The following is a 20881-nucleotide window of genomic DNA, read 5'->3' on the forward strand; positions in this document are numbered from 1 at the left end:
TTCCCTCTTTAGCGGTTCGTTCTCAGGAGTGCTAGTCCCATCCTGATTCGTTCTCTCCCTTTTTATCCTTTTGTTCTACCCAGTTATGTGGATGGTTTCTTGTTCTTTTTGGAAGACCTTTTAAGATCTTCTTCTTCAGAAGAACTTTTAAGGTCTTCTGCCAGTGTTCAGTAGATGTTCTGTGCAAATTGTTCTACATGTAGATGGATTTTTTTTGATGTGTTTGTGGGAGAATATGAATGCCATATCTTACTCCTCCACCATCTTGATCTTTCATTGAGATTCATGTACTTCTGCGCCTGGCTTTTACAGTACTTCTTCCAAGACTGCTGTTGGGGAATGTTTAATGGCCATGGAGACATCTATTAACTGTTTAATGGGTTGAATGGTTCATTTCTCCTGCTCTCCCTCTTCTCCACTACATCCCTCTTGAACCTGAAACCTGGAGGTAAAGGGAGGATAGGAAAGCCCTTTTCCATTTGCCTGTAAAATATGCTCTCCATCCAGCTTCATCATTAGTAAAGCTGCTATTTTGATTTTGCTGATGAGGTCTCTTTTGTTTCATTAGAGGAGAATTATTCCAAACCCCCAGTATATTACTTTTCCATTTTACCTACTTTTGGTTTATTTCCCCTGGCTCTAGGGTTGAACATGTGAGGCCCCAGCAGCTGATTAAAGACTCTTTTGGAGCTATGCTCTCTACCCTCTTTCCCCTGTGATGTTAAGGTGATTTTGCCAAGCTAGTGAGCTTTGAACTCTGATGTGTGTGTGTGTATTTTCTTCTTTGGAATTTTTCTGACCCACCTCATCTATTCTTCTGTGAGATATGAGTGTTAAAATGAGCTCAGTTTTGCTTAATCCAGAAACCCTGCTACTCACTCCAGGGTGTGATGACTGTTCTAGTACAGTTTTTCAGCTTAGAAATATTGACATTTGAGCCACATAATTCTTTTTTTTTTTTTTTTGTCTTTTGTTGTTGCTATTTCTTGGGCCGCTCCCGCGGCATATGGAGGTTCCCAGGCCAGGGGTCAAATCGGAGCTGTAGCCACCGGCCTACGCCAGAGCCACAGGAACGCGGGATCCGAGCCGCGTCTGCAACCTACACCACAGCCCACGGCAACGCCGGATCGTCAACCCACTGAGCAAGGGCAGGGACCGAACCCGCAACCTCATGGTTCCTAGTCGGATTCGTTAACCACTGCGCCACGACGGGAACTCCGAGCCACATAATTCTATGTTGTCTAAAGGCACTGTCCTGTAGGAAGTTTAGCATCATCTTTGGCCTCTGCTCACCAGATGCCAGTAGCACCCTCCTCCCCAAAGTTGTGAAAACCAAAAATGTCTCAGTCATTGTAAAAAGTCTCTTGGGGCCAATATCATCCTGTATTAGGAATCACTCTTCTAGAGGAAAATGTTCACAGTGAAGAAGGAACAAAGAAGTGCCTCTGTCTTTCTAGCAGCTTCCTTCTCAGGGGAACAGAATTTGAGCTGAGACTTATAGGATAAGAGTTGCTTAGTGGTCATGAGTTTTCAAAGTACAAGATGGAGGTGTTTGTGGCCCTCTGTGATATCATCTTGACAAAAACCAGATTCCTACCCCCCATGCATGCTTGCATTCTGTGGGTCACTTGTGGATGTTTCACTCTTCCCTGCCTCAGTGCTTTCACTCATTCTGCATGAGGGGATTCCATGTCACACATGTCCAAATTCTCCAACCGCTGTTTATACTTACTGTGCTGTGCATTGCTTTTGGAAAAGGATTAGATTTCCAAAGCAAATTCCTCTTCATAATTAGAACCACTTTCTCTCCAGCATTATGTCTATACTTTGAATGGATTGAGGGACGAGGTTATGCTGTGAGCTGCAAGTCTGAATACACTGGATCTGGGATTGTGGAGGATTTTAGGCATCGCTTCAGATCATCATGTGGTGGATTGCGTCTGTTGTTGAATAGTCTAGTCATTCATGAGGGCGAAGTATACCTCACTTGGGATGTGACTCATCTAGTGATATACTGATCTAGGGGGTAGGGGAGGAAGGAATTGACAGCATCCTCTTCCAGGATGCTAAATTCTGGGGTTACTCTGGTGGGTGGTGGGAGTCTCGCAGGAGGAAATATCACATCACATGGAAATATCAGTGAGTTTGGCCATTTATTGATGCCATGCAATGGCAGGCTATAGTTACAGTCTGGTTTTAAATACTAAGGTACCCACCAAGGTACCCCTTAATGAGGCTGGGCCTGGCAAAATAGCACAGAGGTGCATACAAGGCAATGGATGAGGCCATGTACCACATAAAACCATTTGGGAGGAGTGATAGGTAGAATTGTGCTTCCACAACCATGGTTGTTTGCTTGTTTGTTTTTAATGACATAACTTAAAATAATACTAATGGTATTTGAACTAGCAATACAAAAAAAAAAGAATAGCGTTAAATACATTAGCTAAGTTGTAGCACCAGACAGTTCATGTTATGTGGCTGCTCTCTTGAAAGTGAAGGGCTGTGCACTGATTCACTGTCCCAGGGCTTGATCCTAGAGTCAGAAGGGAGAAGAGCTAAGACCTATAGTCTCTAGGGTAGGAATGTGTAGATTTCAGAATTTGGAGGATTTTAACCAACTGATTGGGAAATTATGATCTAAAACAATATAAATCCCTCAAATTGTGTTCCAGAAATAAGACAAAGGTTATCAGAAACATTCACTAAGTATCTGAAAGCATCACATTAGGAATGACTCCACACCAAGCAGAGACCTGGGGAAGGAGATTGGACGGAGGTGTGCTCCTATTGAAGAAAACTCAACATTAAAACAAGTCATTCCTACAAAGAGGCAGTTGCTTGTATCACAAGAGGATTTCCTGTTTTATAAACGTATTCACTATCTGATCCCTTGAAATGTTGTTTCCCCACAGTGTGGGGAAGAATTAAATTAACTCACACCTTTTCAGGGTAGAGCTAACAGCCACTGTGAAAGGCAATGCAAACCAAACTGGGTTTGAGAACTTTGATGTATTTAAGCACCAGGCCCCGTGGCAGCCCTCTGTGGTTCATGGTAGATGTGTATCCAGTGTTTCTTGTTTCATTTCTCATTTGTTCAAGATGGGAGGAAAGGAGGCCACGGAGGAGATAAGCCAACTATGCTGCTTCATATTGGCCCCTGTGAGCACCAAAAAACATGGTGAGACACCATCTAGGTTCTTGCCTTTCAGAGTCTCCCTGTTCATCTGAGGCCCCTCTCTTTAGGTTGAAAAGGGACCTGTCAGGGCCACAACCATGTCTGATGACTCCAATAGTAAGTGCTGTCTTTACCCTGGGGTCCAGAATGATAGATGTCATACAACTGTGTCACGACACATTCTCAATACAGGAAGTAAATGTCCATGATATAGGATTAGAGGCCACTATTCTGAGAACCTAGAGGAAGGCTGGAATGAAGCACCTGGCCAGATCCTCCCTGCATTTCCACCATCTTTGCCACGTGGATCATAAGCAACATTTTGTGTATTGGGAAATCTGGCCAAGTTTAGTTTGCTGAGGTCAGTAGGAATCTGGATTTGTTCCTGAGTTTTGTAAGACCGGTCATATCCAGGTCTCTGATGACATGTGTGATCTAAGATAGCATTAAGTTAAATCCATCCAGCTTACCAAATTAATCCCCTGAAAGCCTATATTACACTTCAGGGATAGTCTTTGCAAATTGCCCCATGAGAAGAAAATCGGCTTCCCTTCCACTCACATTACTGACAATTTAAGCATCTTCTCTCCAAAATTCTTATTTCACCAGAGCTGGTCATCAGTCAGCAATGTTCAAAGACCAAATATAAGAACCTAATTATCTAGAAATAAATTTCCTGGTTTTGATAAACATTTCTACTTTCCTCCTACTTCTGGTCTACCTCAAATTTCATCCCAACCCCACTGTTTTATTTCCCCCCAGGAATTTATCAGAATAATACACAGTAATGGCTTGGGGGAAAAATGCATAATATACAAATTTTAAGCTTCTAGTGTCCAGGCAATAGGAGCAGCGTTGGCCAGCAACACCATTACATTTAACAGAAGAGGCATATGGACTTGCCCACTTGTACATCTACCTCTATGTTTATATTAGTTCTGCCACCATCTGGATATTAGCACCATATTTCAATAGCACCATTCTGCTGAACGGAGAGATAATGCAAGGGGGAGGTGGGACACGGCTCTAGGGTGAATATTCGCTGTACCTCTGTGTGAGTCTGAAGACATGCTGCCCATTACACAAACCCCACACCTGCCTTCCCTTCTGTCAAGAGCTGGTCCTGAGGGCTTCTTGCTGTGGAGGCCCTGCCCCCCCCTCATTTTCCAGGTTCAGTTCATGTAACTACCTCCCTTTAGAAACCAGGAAACTTGTCTTGAATTTGAGACCACAGCCTCCTCTGATTCCTGATGGGTGATGGGAACATCCAGAATAAGCATTTACTTTCTTGGATTCCCTGACTCACCTGTTTCCCTCAAAGAAACAGATCCTCAAAAAAGGACTATTGGGTCAGCGTTACCTCACTTTTGAAAAGTTTTTTTTTCTCTTGAGACTAGACGTTTATACTAAGTTTTTGCATACTTAACACAAAGTTTTTGTATACTTAATGCAATTTACCTGGATCTTGGACGTATTTTAAACTAGAGCTCCACTTTTCAACCCGAAGGTAGGTAGGGGGTGGCCTGCAGCCACAGAGCAGGCTATAGAAGTTGTTGTGCACATTAAACCCCCGGAGGTGAAAAGATGGGCACCCTGTGTGTTGATGACTCAGGCAGAGAATATGCTAGAGAAGGGAAAGTCAGACCGGAAGAGTCCTTTGCTCCCTGCAAAGGAATGGCCATTTGCCAGGGAAGTGGGATGAGTAAAGGCCCACATTCTTATTGATTTCTGTTAATTTTGCTTTTTAAGAGTTTTCATAGAAATTATCCTTAAGTCAGAAAGGTCTTCTGGAGGAGATAAACCAACGATGCTGCTTCATGTTGGCCCTCCGTGAGCACCAAAAACATGGTGAGACACCATCCAGGGTCTTGCCTTCAGAGTCTCCCTATTATGCTGAGGCCCCTCTCTTACGGCTAAATAAAGAAGGGACCTGTCAGGGCCACAACCCTGTCTGATGACTCCAACAGCAAGTTCCTTAGGTTTACTAAATCCTACAGTTCCTCGCATTTTCTCTCTTCTTAGGGTCTCCAGGTAGACAAGGGAGTCTTAACAGTCCAGGTACAGAGTCCACAGGGATTAGGGAGAGACTGGGGGTGTGGCCAGCACTTTTTCTTTCAGCTCCAGTTGAACACTGGTTGAAGAGAGTAGCCCCCTGCCTGATGAATCCAGAGACTGTTCCTCAAAGCTTGCCCATGACATTTTAAACAGCAACTCTCGCAGGTAGGGAGGGAGATTTAAAAAAAAAAAAAAAAGATTTCATCAAGGTAAATTAAGGAGACTGTTTGTTCCCTAGATAAAGGTGGCTGTTTCCTGCTACTCTTGAGGTAGTCTGGGGAAAATCTGGTCTCTCTGTTTTTACCTTTAAGGGAGGAAAAAAAAACATCATTTCACTGACTTGCCTAACTTGGCACCTTTCCCAGGAGCTGATCCTGGGAGATGCCCGATTCTCCTGCACCCCTTCCCTGCGCATCAGGGAGCAGCGAGTATTTCCCATGCCTCCTCTGAAGGACATTCTGTGGCTAAAGAAACACAGAGGGTTTAGTTTTGTTATGAGCCCAAGTTGAACCTGAAACACAGAGTAAAACCTCAATGGAGTGATCCCTGGGGCTAGAATGTGTCATGGTCAGCAGACAGCTGCAGTCTATGGTGGATGGTGGCTTCCTTCTGGACTTAGGGGGCGTTGGGCTTTTGGAGCGACTGTCGTTTTCTTGGCCTTTGGGTGTGGGCCACGTGTGTCTGGGAACAAGAGACGCAGCACTGAACCCTCACGGTGGGCATGGAACATTTCTTCATGGTTTTTAGTGTCTGGCAGAAACTGGCTGATAAGTTGTCCTTGGTACAAGGTAAATCTGTGGGAGGAGAAAAAAGAAAACAAAGCTTATCCTTTTTATAAGTGAATGAGCACAACTTCTCTTAATGGAAGTTTTTTTTTTAAATTTTTCTTTTTACAGCTGCACCTGTGGCATAAGGAAGTTCCCAGGCTAGGGATCGAATTGGTTGCGAGCCTACAACCACAGCCGCACCAGATCTGAGCTGCAACGATGACCTACAAAGTGGCTTGCAGCAGTGCCAGATCCTTAACCCACCGAGCAAAGCCAGGGATTGAACCTGTATCCTCATGGACACGATGTCGAGTTCTTAGCTCACTCAGCCACAATGCGAACTCCCTTTTAATGGAAGACTTTATATGTCTACTGAGAAAGGCTCCATAACAATTCATAATAATAGTTGACATCCATCGACATGCACTCCTTGGTAGCAATGTTTTACATTCCCACCATTGCCATGGCCGCTTGGGGGTGAATACTGCCCCCTCCTGGCCTTTGGTTTCAGCTCTCTGGTTTGCTTTGGACCATCGGAGGTTAGTAGACATGATGGCCGCAGGGCCTTGGAATGTGCAGGAGGATGGGTCTGCCCTCAAGTGCTTTGACTGTCATCATTAGAAGAATCTGGCTCATGCCATCCTGGACCAAGGATGATGAGAGATACATGGAGCAGACCTGGCCCAACCCTACCCACAGCTTGCAGCCAAGGCCAACCAGAGCCAAGCTTGGTTGGCTGAATTTAGCTGACCCAGAGATGCCAAGCAAAAAATTCACGCTGGTAGTTATAAAGCCCTGTATTTGGAGGTGTTTTGCTCTGTAGGATTGTTATGCAATAGTTGAATGTGATGTTTTATATGCATCGCTTCATTTTAATCTTCCCAGCAGTAACTCTCAGGTAAACACAACTGTTCTTTCTCTTTTACAAACAGAAATGTTAAGCATACACACAAGTTAAGAACGTGCATAGGGCTGCCCAGCTGATCAGTGGCACAGTCAGATCTGAATGGTTTTGACTCTAAAATCCCTGCTTTCATCAATCAGACCATTCAGAACACCAAGTAAACCCCACTGACTACCCAACCAACACTTCCTGAGCAGAGGATACAGATACATAAAATGTGGTCACTGCCCTCCAGAAATGGACCATAAAGATGAAGCCATAAGACATAGACAAATAATTCCCAGAGTAAGTACACAGTTAGTGACTTGGGTTCTAAGCTTTGTTCTACTCTAACTCTGGGGAACTAAGTCCCTTGATTATGCTGACACTTCTTCCTCCTACAGAAGCAGGCATTAGAGCTTTCTTCAGGGCCCATCCTCGCATATTCTGCGGGTGATTCCCAGACTGCACTGGCCCGTGTCCCCCTGGTCTGGAAGGAATTCAGGAAAGGCCCGAAGAACAGATTAACAGGGAAATTGTTTCGAACTTTGCTTGAGTGCCTCTCAGAGCTCTGGCTGATTTTCTTTCTTTTTTTCCCAGCAAAGATTTGAATAATTCTAAAGAAAAGCCTTTTTCACAAACAGGCCGCTGTCCTTTGTAAATAAAACTGTGAGGGAAAGTAGAAATGGAGAAAACATTCCCTTTACCAAAATCTGTGACAGTATTTTTGCCTCTCTGTGCATTTTTTCACTTTCAGGTCACAAAGGCCAAAAAAAAAAAAAAAAAGGCTTTTTATTGCCTCAGAATTTATCATTCCCTTGACGGTGCCTTGGCTTTTCATGAAGAAATAAACATCTTCTATGCACAGCCAGACTTCCATTTGGTTTACAAGTTTTAAGAGCGCTTGGGGATAGGTGACATATAAGGCTCCTAGAATCTCAAACCTCTTTATTGCTGATTCCTCTCTTATTGAGGCCTCTTCTTAAACCTATTGTAGAAATCAGTGTCCCCTAGTTCCACAGGAAACTTCTGTACATGATCTGATATTTTAGAAAGGGTATAAATTTCCACCAAGTATCCCTCCTGTGGAATAGGAATCTGAGCTCTTCGTCTCCCAGGTTCCCACCAGAGCAGCAGGTGTCCTCACTGGGGTCTGGGCCACGCATCACGTAGGCTGCTGTTCAGAACAAGGCAAGGATTCCTTCCTCTGGGCTTGGGAGCAAGGTCCAGAATGGAAGCCTAGGTGTCACAGGGCTGCTCTATTTCTCAGCCAGCCTCTCCTAAAGCCCTTGTGGATGGTGGATGGAGAAGGTGCATCTGGGGTGGCTCTTTCCCCCCTCCCCCAGTCTCCCTGGCCTGAGTGTGTGAGTGCTCTGGGGCTACTTGAAGAAAGGAAGACAGAGGAAGCATGAAAGCTTAGCCTCCCGTCCTTCAAAGCTGCTTTTGGCCAGGTTGGACCACATGGATCCTTTGTGTTCCAATCTCCAAACTTGTTATTGTAACATTTGCTCATACTGTGAGCCTTCTCTGCTAAAGGCTAAAGTGTGACCTTGTGCAAAGGTATCTGCTAGTATAAAAAGTCCCCCAAAGTCTTTTACCCTGTTGTGGGTTGAACCGTGTCCTCCAAAGTTTAGATGTTTCCCCCTCGCCCCAAGTCGAAGCCCAACCATGGGTACCTGTGGATGTGAACTTACTTGAAAATATTTCTTTGCAGATGTAATAATAATTAAAGATGTGGGCATACTGGAGTGGAGTGAGCCCTTACTTCAGCATGACTGTGTCCTTTTAAAAAGAGAAAGATACAGTAAAGAGAAGGCCATGTGAAGACACAGACACCCAGAGGAAGATGCCATGTGATGATGGAGGCAGAGACTGAAGTGAATGCAGCTATAAGCCAAGGAAAGCTGGTAATTATCGGAGTTCCTGTTGTAGCGCAGTGGTTAATGAATCTGACTAGGAACCATGAGGTTGCGGGTTTGATCCCTGGCCTTGCTCAGTGGGTTAGGGATCCGGCGTTGCCGTGAGCTGTGGTGTAGGTTGCAGATGTGGCTTGGATCCCGCATTGCTGTGGCTCTGGCGTAGGCCGGTGGCTACAGCTCTGATTAGACCCCTAGCCTGGGAACCTCCATATGCTGCAGGTAGTGGCCCTAGAAAAGGCAAAAAAAGAAAAAAAAAAAAGCTGTTAACTGTCAGGAGCTAAAAGAGAAAGCAGTGCCCTACCAAGAACCTTGATTTTTGGACTTCTTGCCTCCAGAACTGTGAGAGAATAGATTTCTGTTGTTTTAAGTTTTTGGTAGTTTGCTATATAGCCCTAGGAAAGTAATGCATCACCATTCCCATGACAATAATAAAAATTAGATAACTATTAAGCACTTATCATATACTAGGCAATGTGTTTGATATATATATACCTATATATATATAATTTCACTTGATCCTCACAGAAATTTACTTACAGGTATATCTAGTCTTCTCCTTTTAAAACTGAGGTTCCAGAGAGGCTTAGTAACTGGCCCAGCATCACACAGCTGCCATGTAGACAGTGGCACTGAAATTTGAATGTTACCTCAGTGCCTCTAAAGCTCTGCCACCAAGGGAATGAATCTCTTGTGCTGGTGATGGGGAAGTAGGGGAGTCATGTGGACAGGTCTTCCCTGACCAGAACATCTGCATTCGTTCAACCCAGAATCCCACTTGTCATGTTAGGTCAATACCTACATGATCTAAAGAGGCTCAGTCAAGCCTGATGTCCCTGTCTGACTTGGGAACCATGAGATCATGAGCCCTGCTTTTCAATGGCCCTCAGAACCCTGGGAGCAGTTGAGTCCTGGGGTCCTCCTGTTTGAAAGTGGGGAAGTGGAAGGAAGAGTGGAGGTTAGCAGTGACCTACATTGGGAGCCTGTATTCCAGGCCTATGTTTAGCAGCTCATTTAGACAATGACTGTGAGCCCAACATCATGGCAGGGCTTAATTGCACTTTACTATTGTGAAATAATGAAGGCTGGCTGTGTTCTTCAGCCAGCTGGATCCCAGCCAGAACACACACAATGCTTGTAATTTGGGGTAACTTGGAGAGGACATCCTAATTTGCCTGTTCCTGTTCAACAGTTAAAGGGACAGTTATAAGCTGGTTCCCTTGCTATCAGCAATGCCTAGGTTGAAGGATAATATTTTGCCCATAAAAGCTGAAAAATAATTTCAACATTGTTGGCAAATACAGTTTCCATAAGACTTTGGGTTCCTTGAGGACAGCAGACTGTCATGCTCATTTCTGTATCCTCAGGTCTCAGGCGAAGTGCAAAAAACTATCTTGTGATCATTATTTGCTGAATAAGAAGGAATGAATAAAGTTGTTCACCTGGAAGAATATCTTTCAGTAGGAAGTCTGCTGGGGGTGGCCAAGATGGAATAGGAACACCCTGAACTCACCTCTTCCCACTGGGACACCAGTAACAACTATTTCCAGAGCAACTAACTATTGGTGAGAAAGGAAGACTGGCAGAAAAGATCTTCTAAAACTAAAGATATAAAGAAGAAACCATGATGAGACAGCTAGGATGGATAGTGCTATGGTATAATCAAGACCTTGGCCCCTGGGTCAGTGAACCACAAATGGGAGATATATATATTTTGTCGTTTTAGGGCTGCACCCACAGCATATGGAAGTTCCCAGGCTAGGGGTCGAACTGGAGCTGCAGTTGCCAACCTATGCCACAGCCACACAAGATCTGAGTCGCATCTGTGACCAAAACACAGCTCATGGAAATGCTGGATCCTTAACCCACAGAGCAAGGCCAGAGATTGAACCCATGTGCTCATGGATACTAGTCGGGTTTGTTACTGCTGAGCCACAATGGGAACTCTGGGAGCATAATTGTAATTGCAGAAGTTCTCCATAAGTGGGGGATCTGAACCCCACATCTGGCTCTCCAGCCCAGGGGTCCTGCACTGGGAAGATGAGCCACTAACATGTGGCTCTAAGGCCAATAGAGTTTAATTTCAGGAGAGCCAGAGGGCTGTGGAAAATAGAGACTCCACTCATAAAGAGTGCACACAAAATTTCATAGGCTTTGGGGCTCAGGGGCCCAGGGCAGAAACAATAAGTTGAAAGGATCCTGGGTAAGACTCACTCACTGATCTTGTAGAGTCTCTGGGAGTGGCAGGAGGCAAATGGAGCTTACCCTAGGGACATAGGCACTGGAAAGCACTAATTGGGAAACTGCCTTCTGGCACTAGGACCTGGCTCCAACAACCAGTCTGTCAGCACCAGTACTGGGATGCCTTGGCTTCTAGACCAAGCAACTAGCCAGGTGGAGACACAGCCCCACCCATTAGCAGGCCTTCTGCCTTAAGATCCCCAGAGCTACTCTGGCACCTGGTCCTGTCCACCAGAGGGTGCAGAACCCAGGCTTGTACACCAGTGTGCTGGCACTAGCCCCAGGGCCCCGTAGCCAGAGATTCCAGGTCCAAGTCTACCTACCAGTAGGCAGGCACCAACCCCCCAACAACCAGCAGGTTGACACACCAGTTACAGGACCCTCAGGGCCCTGTAGCCAGAAGTCCCAGGACCAGGTTTCACCCACCAGTGGGTGGATAACAGTCTAAGTCTACTGCAGCCTTGTAGCCTGCCATGTCCAGAACTCCTGGGTGCTGGCTATCAGCAGGCCAACATCTGCTCTGAAACGCCTTGGAACCCTCAGCCAGAAGCCCCAGGATCTGGCTCCCACCTACATACCAATGGGTTAACACCATTTCCAGGACCCCAAAAGCCCTGAAACAAGAGACTTTGTAACCTGGCTCTACCGACCAGCAGGCTGACACATCTCCAAGACATTTTGGATCACTCACCAGAAGGCTGGGACCAGCTTTGGGACACCCTAGACTTCACAGCCAGCCATGTCAGAACCTAGCCCTGCAATCATCCTCTCCAGAACCCAGCTCTGCCTACAAGTATGCCAGCACTACTCAGGGAAACCCTAGGACTCTGCAAGCAGCCATTTCACATCCTGGCCACACTAGCTGGCAGCCAACAGCCTCCACACAAGGCAAAACCTCACAAGAACCTAAAAGGAAGCCAGCCACACCTACCAGACTGCCCACACAACCCATCACAACAGAAGGATCCATGCAGCCAATGTAGGGGGCACACCTTGAGCGTAGAGCTCTAGTAGACAGAGGGGAGTAAGCTGTTGGGACATAATAGGATGTCTCCTACAAAATTCCACTTCTCTGAGGTTGGAAAATATAATAGTAAACTCACCAAATACATAGAAATAAAAATTGCAAAATGAGGCAACTGAGGAAAGAAGGAATAAGATAAAACTCCTGAAGAATTGTGTGAAGATAGGCAACCTATTCAATGAATAGTTTGAAGTAATGATTGTAAAGATGCTAACAGAACTTGGGAGAAGAATGAATGAACAGTGAGAATATTAAAAAATCAAACAGAGCTGAAGAATAGAAAAAGTGGGAAAAAAAAGGAATCAATAGTAGATTAGATGATACAGAGGAATGGCTCAGTGAGCTAGAAGACAGAGTAATGGAAATTAAGTTCAACAACAACAAAAAATGTTTAAAAATGAGGACAGGTGAGAGGCCCCTGTGATACAACATCAAGTGTACTAACATTCACATTATAGGGATCCCAGGAGGAGAAGAGAGAAAAGGGCAGAGAACAGATTTGATGATGTAATAGCTAAATCTGCCCTAACCTGGGAAAGGAAACATTCAGATCTAAGGAGGACAGAGTCCAAAACAGGGCCAGCTCAAAGATGATCACACTGAAATACAAAGTAATTAAAATGGCAAAAATTAAAGATAAACAAAAAAATCAGTGAGGGAAAAGCAATGAAGTACAAGAGAAACTCCCATAAGGCTATCATCTGACTCTTCAGGAGAAACTCTGAAGACCAGAAGGGCACAATAAATTAAAAGTGTTGAAAAAGGAAAATCTAAAAACCAATAATCCTCTACCTGGCAAAGCTTTCATTTAGATATGATGGAGAGATCAAAAGTTTTATAGATAAGCATAAAGCTCAAAGAATTCAGCACCACCAAACCAGTTTTATAATACATGCTAAAAGGACTTATCCAAGTGAAAAAGAAAATGCCTCAATTAGAAACATGAAAATTAGGAAAAATCTAAGTGGTGAATAAATCAAGCATGTGTAAATCTACTACAAAGATTAAAAGGCAAAAGCAAAAATCACCTCTATTCACAATAAGCAGATAAGGGATACACAAAAAGATATAAAATACAATGTCAAAAACAGTAAACTTGGGCGAGGGAATTAAAAATGCAGGGTTGTAAAAATGCATTTGAACTCAGATCGGCAACCTAAAATAATTACACATATATAGGGCTATATACAAACCTCACGGTAACCACAAACCAAAAAATCTGTAATAGACATATGTATACACACACAAAGAGAAAGGGATCCAAACATAACACTAAAGAGGTTCATTTAAAAGTAACAAAAAAACCACACAAAAACTCCCAAACTATTAACAAAATGGTAATAAGTACATTCCAATCAATAATTATACTTTAAATGAACTAAAGCTCCAATCAAAAGACATAGTAACTGAATTTAATACAAAAATAGGACCTGTATATATGCCGTCTACAAGAAACTCATTTCAGATCTAAAACCACAGACTGAAAGTGGGAGGATGGAAAAAGAAATAGAGACATAAACAGAAATGAAAAGAAAGCCATGGTATCAATAAATATATCAGGTAAAATAGACCTTAAAATATTGTAAGAAACAAAGAAGGATGTTATATAATAATCAAGAAATCAATCCAAGAAGATATAACAAAGGCAAATATATTTACCTGACACAGGAACACCTAAATATATAAAGCAAATATTAAAAGACAGTAACTCAATAATAGTTTGGGACTTTAATGTCTTACTTGTATAATGGACAGATCATTCATATAGTACATCAATGAAGAAACACTGGCCTTCAATGATACATTAAACCAAATGGATTTGTGTGTGTTTAATTCCCATCCCAAAGCAGACAATAGCACATTCTTCCAGGTGCACAGGGAACTTTCCTATAGGATAGAGTAGGCCACAAAACAAGTCTCAATAAATTTAAGAAAGAAGAAATCACATCAATCATCTTTTCTAAACGCAATGCCTGAGACTAGAAATTAACTACAAGAAAAAACTCCAAAAAACAAACATGTGGAGAACTAAATAACATTCTACTAAACAACCAATGGATCACTGAAGAAGTGAAAGAAAAAATTAAAAAATACCTATAAGCAAATGAAAACAAAAACACAATGTTCCAAAATCTATGGGATATGACCAAATCAATTCTAAGACAGAAATTTATAGCCTTACAAACCTCCCTCAGGAAACAAACATCTCAAGCAAAACAACCTAAAGGAACTAGAAAAAGAGATAAAACCTAAAATTGAAAGAAATCATAAAGATCAGTAGAAATAAATGTAAAAGAGACTAATAGAAAACACAGAATCAGAAGTGAAGTTATAACTGATTTCACAAAGGATCATAAGAGATTATGTGAACAATTACATAACAATGAAATGAATAACGTAGAGGAAATGGACACATTTCTAGAAATGCATAATCTTCTAAGACTAAGAAAGAAATAGAAAATATGAGCAGACTGATTACCAGTAATGAAATAATCAGTAATTCAAAAAAAAAATTCCAACAAAAGTCCAGGATCAGAGGGCTTACTAGGTGAATTTTTCTAAACATTTAGAGAAGAGTTACATTTATGCTTCTCAAACAATTTCAAAAAAATTGAAGAGGAATAAACACTTATTCTAAAACGAATCCAAGATATAACAAGGTATTGCCCTGATACCAAAACTAGATAGGGATATCACAAAAAAGAAAACTACATATCAATATCATTAATGGACATAAATGTAAAAATCCTCAACAAAATATTAGCAGACCTAATTCAACAACACATTCAATGGATCATACACCATAATCAATAGGGATTTATCCAAGGGCTACAAGGACAATTCAGTATTGACAAATAAATCAATGTGATACATACCACATTAACAAATTGAAGAATAAAAACCATATAACTGTAAATAATGCCAAAAAAGATTTTTATAAAATTCAACACGTATGATAAAAACTTTCAACATTTATGATAAAAACTTTCAACAAAGTGGGTATAAAGGGAACACACCTAAATACAATAAAGGCTATATATATATATATATATATATACTGTTACCTAACATATTCAGTGATGAAAAGCTGAGGGCATTTCTTCTAACATCAGGAAAAATACAAGAAGGCTACTTTTGCCACTTTTATTCAAATAGTATTGGAATTCTAGCCCCAACAATCAGACAAGAAAAATAAAAGCAATCTAAATTGGAAAAGAAGTAAAACTTCCGTTTGCAAATGACATGATACCATACACAGAAAATCCTAAAGATGCCACAAAAGTTCTAGAGCTCATCAATGAGTCAGTAAAGTTGCAAGATACAAAATTAATATACAGAAATCTGCTGGATTTCTACATGCTAACAATGAACTATCAGTGAAACTGAGGGAACAATCCCATTTACAACCACATAAAAAAGAATAAAATACCAAGGAATAAATCTGAGGAGGAAAAATACCTGTACTCAAACTATAAGACACTGATAAAAGAAACTGAAGATGCCACAAACAACTAGAAAGATAGCCTGTGTTCATGAATTGGAAGAAATAAAATTGTTAAAATTACTACCCAAGGAAATCTACAGATTCAGTGCAATCCCTATAAAAATGCCAATGACATTTTTCACAGAGCTAGAACAAATAATTCCAAAATTGTAATGGAAACACAGAAGACCTCAGGTAGCCAGAACAACCTTGAGAAAGAAGAACAAAGCTGTGGTATTATGTACCCTGATTTTCAACTATACAACAAAGATATAATAATGTAAACGATGTAGTACTGGCACAAAAACAGATACAATGGTCAATGGACTAGAACAGAGAACCCAGAAATGAACCCATGTTTCTATTGGCAAATAATCTATGACAAAAAAGTGAAGAACAACAAATCATGTTGGAAAATCTGAACAGCTACATGCAAAAGAATCAATTTGGACTCTCTCACATCACGCAATGCACAAAAATAAATAAAAAATGGCTTAAATACTTAACTATAAGACTGGAAACCATAAAACTTCTTGAAGAAAACATAGCTCTTTGATGGTCTTAGTAATATATATATCTATATATATAGATATATAGATAGATAAGAGGTCTTATCAAGCAAGAGAAACAAAAGCAAAAATAAAAAATGGGACTACATCAGACTAAAAAGCTTTTGCACAGTGAAGAAAAATATCAACAAAACATAAAAGCTGCCTACTGAATGGGAGAAGTTATTTGCAAATAATATATTTGACAAGAGTTAACATACAAAATATGTGAAGAATATACAAAGAATTCATACAACTCAACATCAAAAAACACACATCCTGGAGTTCCTGCTATGGTGCAGTGTGTTAAGAATCCAACTGCAGCAGCTCAGGCTGCTGCAAAGGTGTAGGTTCCATCCCTGGCCTGGCACAGTGAGTTAAAGGATCCAGCATTGCTGCAGCTGTGGTGGAAGTTGCAACTGTGGCTTGGATTCAATCCCTGGCCCAGGAACTTCCATATGCCATGGGTGTGGCCATAAAATAAAAACAAAAAAACTGTATGACCTGATTAAAAAATGGGCAGAAGATCTGAGTGGAAATGTCACCAAAGGAAGTATATAGAGGGCCAACAGGCGTATGAAAAGATGCTCAACATCACTTATCATCAGGGAAAGGCAAATAAAACCATAATATCACCTCACACCTATCAGAATGGCTAGCATCAAGAAGACATGATGATCTAAAACCTGTGAGATTCAGCAAAATCAGTTCTAAGAAGTTTACAGCAATACAATGTACCTCAGGAAACAAGAAAAATATCAAACCAGCTTTCTACCTAAAGCAACAAGAGAAAGAAGAACAAGCAAAACCCAAAGGTAATAGAAGAAAAGAAATCAAGAAGACCAGAGCAGAAATAAATGAAATAGAGATGAAAACAATAGAAAAGACCAATGAAACTAAATATGGTTCTTTGAAGAATCAACAAAATTGGTAAACCTTTAAACCAGAATCATCAAGAAAAAAGGGAGAAGGCTCAAATCAATAAAATTAGAAATGAACAAGGAGGGAGTTCCTGTTGTGGCTCAGAGGAAATGAACCCAACTAGTATCCATGAGGATGCAGGTTCAATCCTGGGCCTCACTCAGTGGGTTAATGATATGGCATTGCTGCGAGTTGCAGTGTAGGTGGCAGACATGGCTCAGATCTGGCATGGCTGTGGGGCAGCTTGGCAGCTGTAGCTCCAATTTGACCCCTAGCCTGGGAATTTCCATTATGCCACAGATGCAGCCCGAAATTAAAAAAAAAAAAAGAAATGAAAAAAGTTATACTGACACTACACAAATACTAAGGATCATAAGAGATTACAATAAGCAACTACATGCCAATAACCTGGGTAACTTGGAAGAAATGGACAAATTCTTATAAAGGAACAACCTTCCAAGACTGAACTGGAAAGAAAAAGAAAATGTGAACAGACAAAATCACAAGTACTAAAATTGAAACTGTGGTTAAAAAACTTCTAAAAACCTAGATGACCAGATGGCTTCACAGGTGAATTCTATCAAACATTTAGAGAAGAGTTAAGACCTATCCATCTGAAATGCTTCCAAAAAATTGCAGAGGAAGGAACACTCTCAAGCTCATTCTATGAGGCCAGCATCACCCTGATAACAAAACCAGACAAAGATACCACAAAAAATAAAATTATAGGCCAATATCATTGATGAACATAGACATAAAAATTCTCAACAAAACATTAGCAAACATAATCTAGCAATACATTAAAAAATATCATATACTATGATCAAGTGGGATTTATCCCAGAGATGCAAAGACTTGTCAACATCTGCAAATTACACAGCATGATATACCACATTAACAAACTGAAGAATAAAAATCATATAGTCATATCAAGAGATGCAGAAAATGCTTTTGACAAAATTCAACACATATTTATGATAAAATCTCTCCAGAAAGTGGGAATAGAGGGAACCTACCTCAACATAATAAAGGCCATACATGACAAGTCCACAGCTAACAACATTCTCAGTGGTGAAAAGCTGAAAGCATTTCTGTTAAGATCAGAAATAAGACAAGGGTTTCCACTATCACCACTTTTCTTCAACATAGTTTTGGAAGTCCTAGCCATGGCAGTTGGAGAAGAAAAATAAAAGGAATCCAAATTGGAAAAGAAAAAGTAAAACTGTAACTGTTTGGAAATGACATGACACTATACATAGAAAATCCTAAAGATGCTACCAGAAAACTACTAGAGCTCATCAATAAATTTAACAAAGTTTCAGGATATAAAATTAATACACAGAAATCACTTGTATTCCTATACACTAACAAAGCAATTTCAAAAATTGGAAGATGGAACAGAATAGAGAATCTGGTAAACCCTGACACCTATGGTCAATTAATCTTTGACAAGGGAGGCAAGAACATAAAATGGGAAAAATAAAGTCTATTCAGCAAGCATTGCTGGGAAACCTGGACAGCTGCATGCAAAGCAATGAAACTAGAACACACCCTCACACCATGCACAAAAATAAACTCCAAATGGCTGAAAGACTTAAATATACCATAGGACACCATCAAACTCCTAGAAGAAAACATAGGCAAAACACTCTCTGAAATCAACATCATGAATATTTTCTCAGGTCAGTCTCCCAAAGCAATAGAAATAAGAGCAAAAATAAACCCATGGGACCTCATCAAACTGAAAAGCTTTTGCACAGCAAAGGAAACCCAAAAGAAAACAAAAAGACAACTTACAGAATGGGAGAAAATAGTTTCAAATGAAGCAACAGACAAGGGCTTAATCTCTAGAATATATAAACAACTTATACAACGCAACAGCAAAAAAGCCAATCAATCAATGGAAAAATGGGCAAAAGACCTGAATAGACTGTTCTCCAAAGAAGATATACAGATGGCCAGCAATCACATGAGAAAATGCTCAACATCGCTGATTATAAGAGAAATGCAAATCAAAACAACCATGAGATAGCACCTCACACCAGTCAGAATGGCCATCATTAATAAGTCCACAAATAACAAGTGCTGGAGGGGCTGTGGAGAAAAGGGAACCCTCCTGCACTGTTGGTGGGAATGTCAACTGGTACAGCCACTATGGAGAACAGTTTGGAGATACATTAGAAATCTATACATAGAACTTCCGTGTGACCCTGCAATCCCACTCTTGGGCATCTATCCGGACAAAACTCTTCTTAAAACAGACACATGCACCTGCATGTTCATTGCAGCACTATTCACAATAGCCAGGACATGGAAACAAGCCAAATGTCCATTGACAGATGATTGGATTCGGAAGAGGTGGTATATATACACAATGGAATACTACTCAGCCATAAAAAAGAATGACGTAATGCCATTTGCAGCAACATGGATGGAACTAGAGAATCTCATCCTGAGTGAAATGAGCCAGAAAGACAAAGACAAATACCATATGATATCACTTATAACTGGAATTTAATATCCAGCACAAATGAACATCTCCATAGAAATGAAAATCATGGACTTGGAAAATAGACTTGTGGCTGCCTGATGGGAGGGGGAGGGAGTGGGAGGGATCGGGAGCTTGGGCTTATCAGACACAACCTAGAATAGATATACAAGGAGATCCTGCTGAGTAGCATTGAGAACTATGTCTAGATACTCATATTGCAACAGAACAAAGGGTGGGGGAAAAAATGTATACATGTAAGGATAACTTGATCCCCTTGCTGTACAGTGGGGAAAAAATAAATTATTGAAAAAAATTGGAAGAGAAATTAAGGAAACAATCCTATTTACCATGGCATCAAAAAGAATAAAATACCCAGGAATAAGCCTGCCTAAAGGGGCAAAAGACTGAAAAGTATAAGATGCTGATGAAAATAATCAATGATGTGAATAGATGGAAAGATATACCATATTTTTGGATTGAAACAATCTATTCTGTCAAAATGAATATACTATACAAGGCAATCTACAGATTCCAATGCAATCCCTACCAAAGTACCAAAATACCAATGGTATTTTTCAAAGAACTAGAACAAAAAAAAAAAAATCGGAAACACAAAAGACCCCCAATAGCCAACGTAATCTTGAAAAAGAAAAGATGGAGCCAGGGGAATTAGGCTCCCTAACTTAAGACTACACCACAGAGAGAAAAGGGAACTCTCCTGCACTGTTGGTGGGAATGTCAACTGGTACAGCCACTATGGAGAACAGTTTGGAGATACATTAGAAATCTATACATAGAACTTCCATATGACCCCGCAATCCCACTCTTGGGCATCTATCCGGACAAAACTCTTCTTAAAACAGACACATGCACCTGCATGTTCATTGCAGCACTATTCACAATAGCCAGGACATGGAAACAACCCAAATGTCCATTGACAGATGATTGGATTCGGAAGAGGTGGTATATATACACAATGGAATACTACTCAGCCATAAAAAAGAATGACATAATGCCACTTGCAGCAACATGGATGGAACTAGAGACTCTCATCCTGAGTGAAATGAGCCAGAAAGACAAAGACAAATACCATATGATATCACTTATAACTGGAATCTAATATCTAGCACAAATGAACATCTCCTTAGAAAAGAAAATCATGGACTTGGAGAAGAGACTTGTGGCTGCCTGATGGGAGGGGGAGGGAGTGGGAGGGATCGGGAGCTTGGGCTTATCAGACACAACTTAGAATAGATATACAAGGAGATCCTGCTGAATAGCATTGAGAACTTTGTCTAGATACTCATGTTGCAACAGAACAAAGGGTGGGGAAAAAATGTAACTGTAATGTATACATGTAAGGATAACTTGAT

General features: G+C 41.0%; 1 protein-coding gene across 1 annotated transcript in view; it reads right to left on the reverse strand.

Annotated features, from left to right (window-relative positions):
* Positions 2135–20881, reverse strand: part of ADAMTS12 (ADAM metallopeptidase with thrombospondin type 1 motif 12) — a 373778-nt gene continuing 355031 nt past the window's right edge. The window contains 1 exon segment of the mRNA XM_021076980.1: positions 2135–6027. Within this exon segment, the coding sequence (XP_020932639.1) occupies positions 5849–6027 (179 nt within the window). The 3' untranslated portion in view covers positions 2135–5848.

The sequence above is a fragment of the Sus scrofa genome, chromosome 16 (genome assembly GCF_000003025.6).
Source record: "Sus scrofa isolate TJ Tabasco breed Duroc chromosome 16, Sscrofa11.1, whole genome shotgun sequence".
In the NCBI taxonomy this organism is placed as follows: Eukaryota; Metazoa; Chordata; class Mammalia; order Artiodactyla; family Suidae; genus Sus; species Sus scrofa.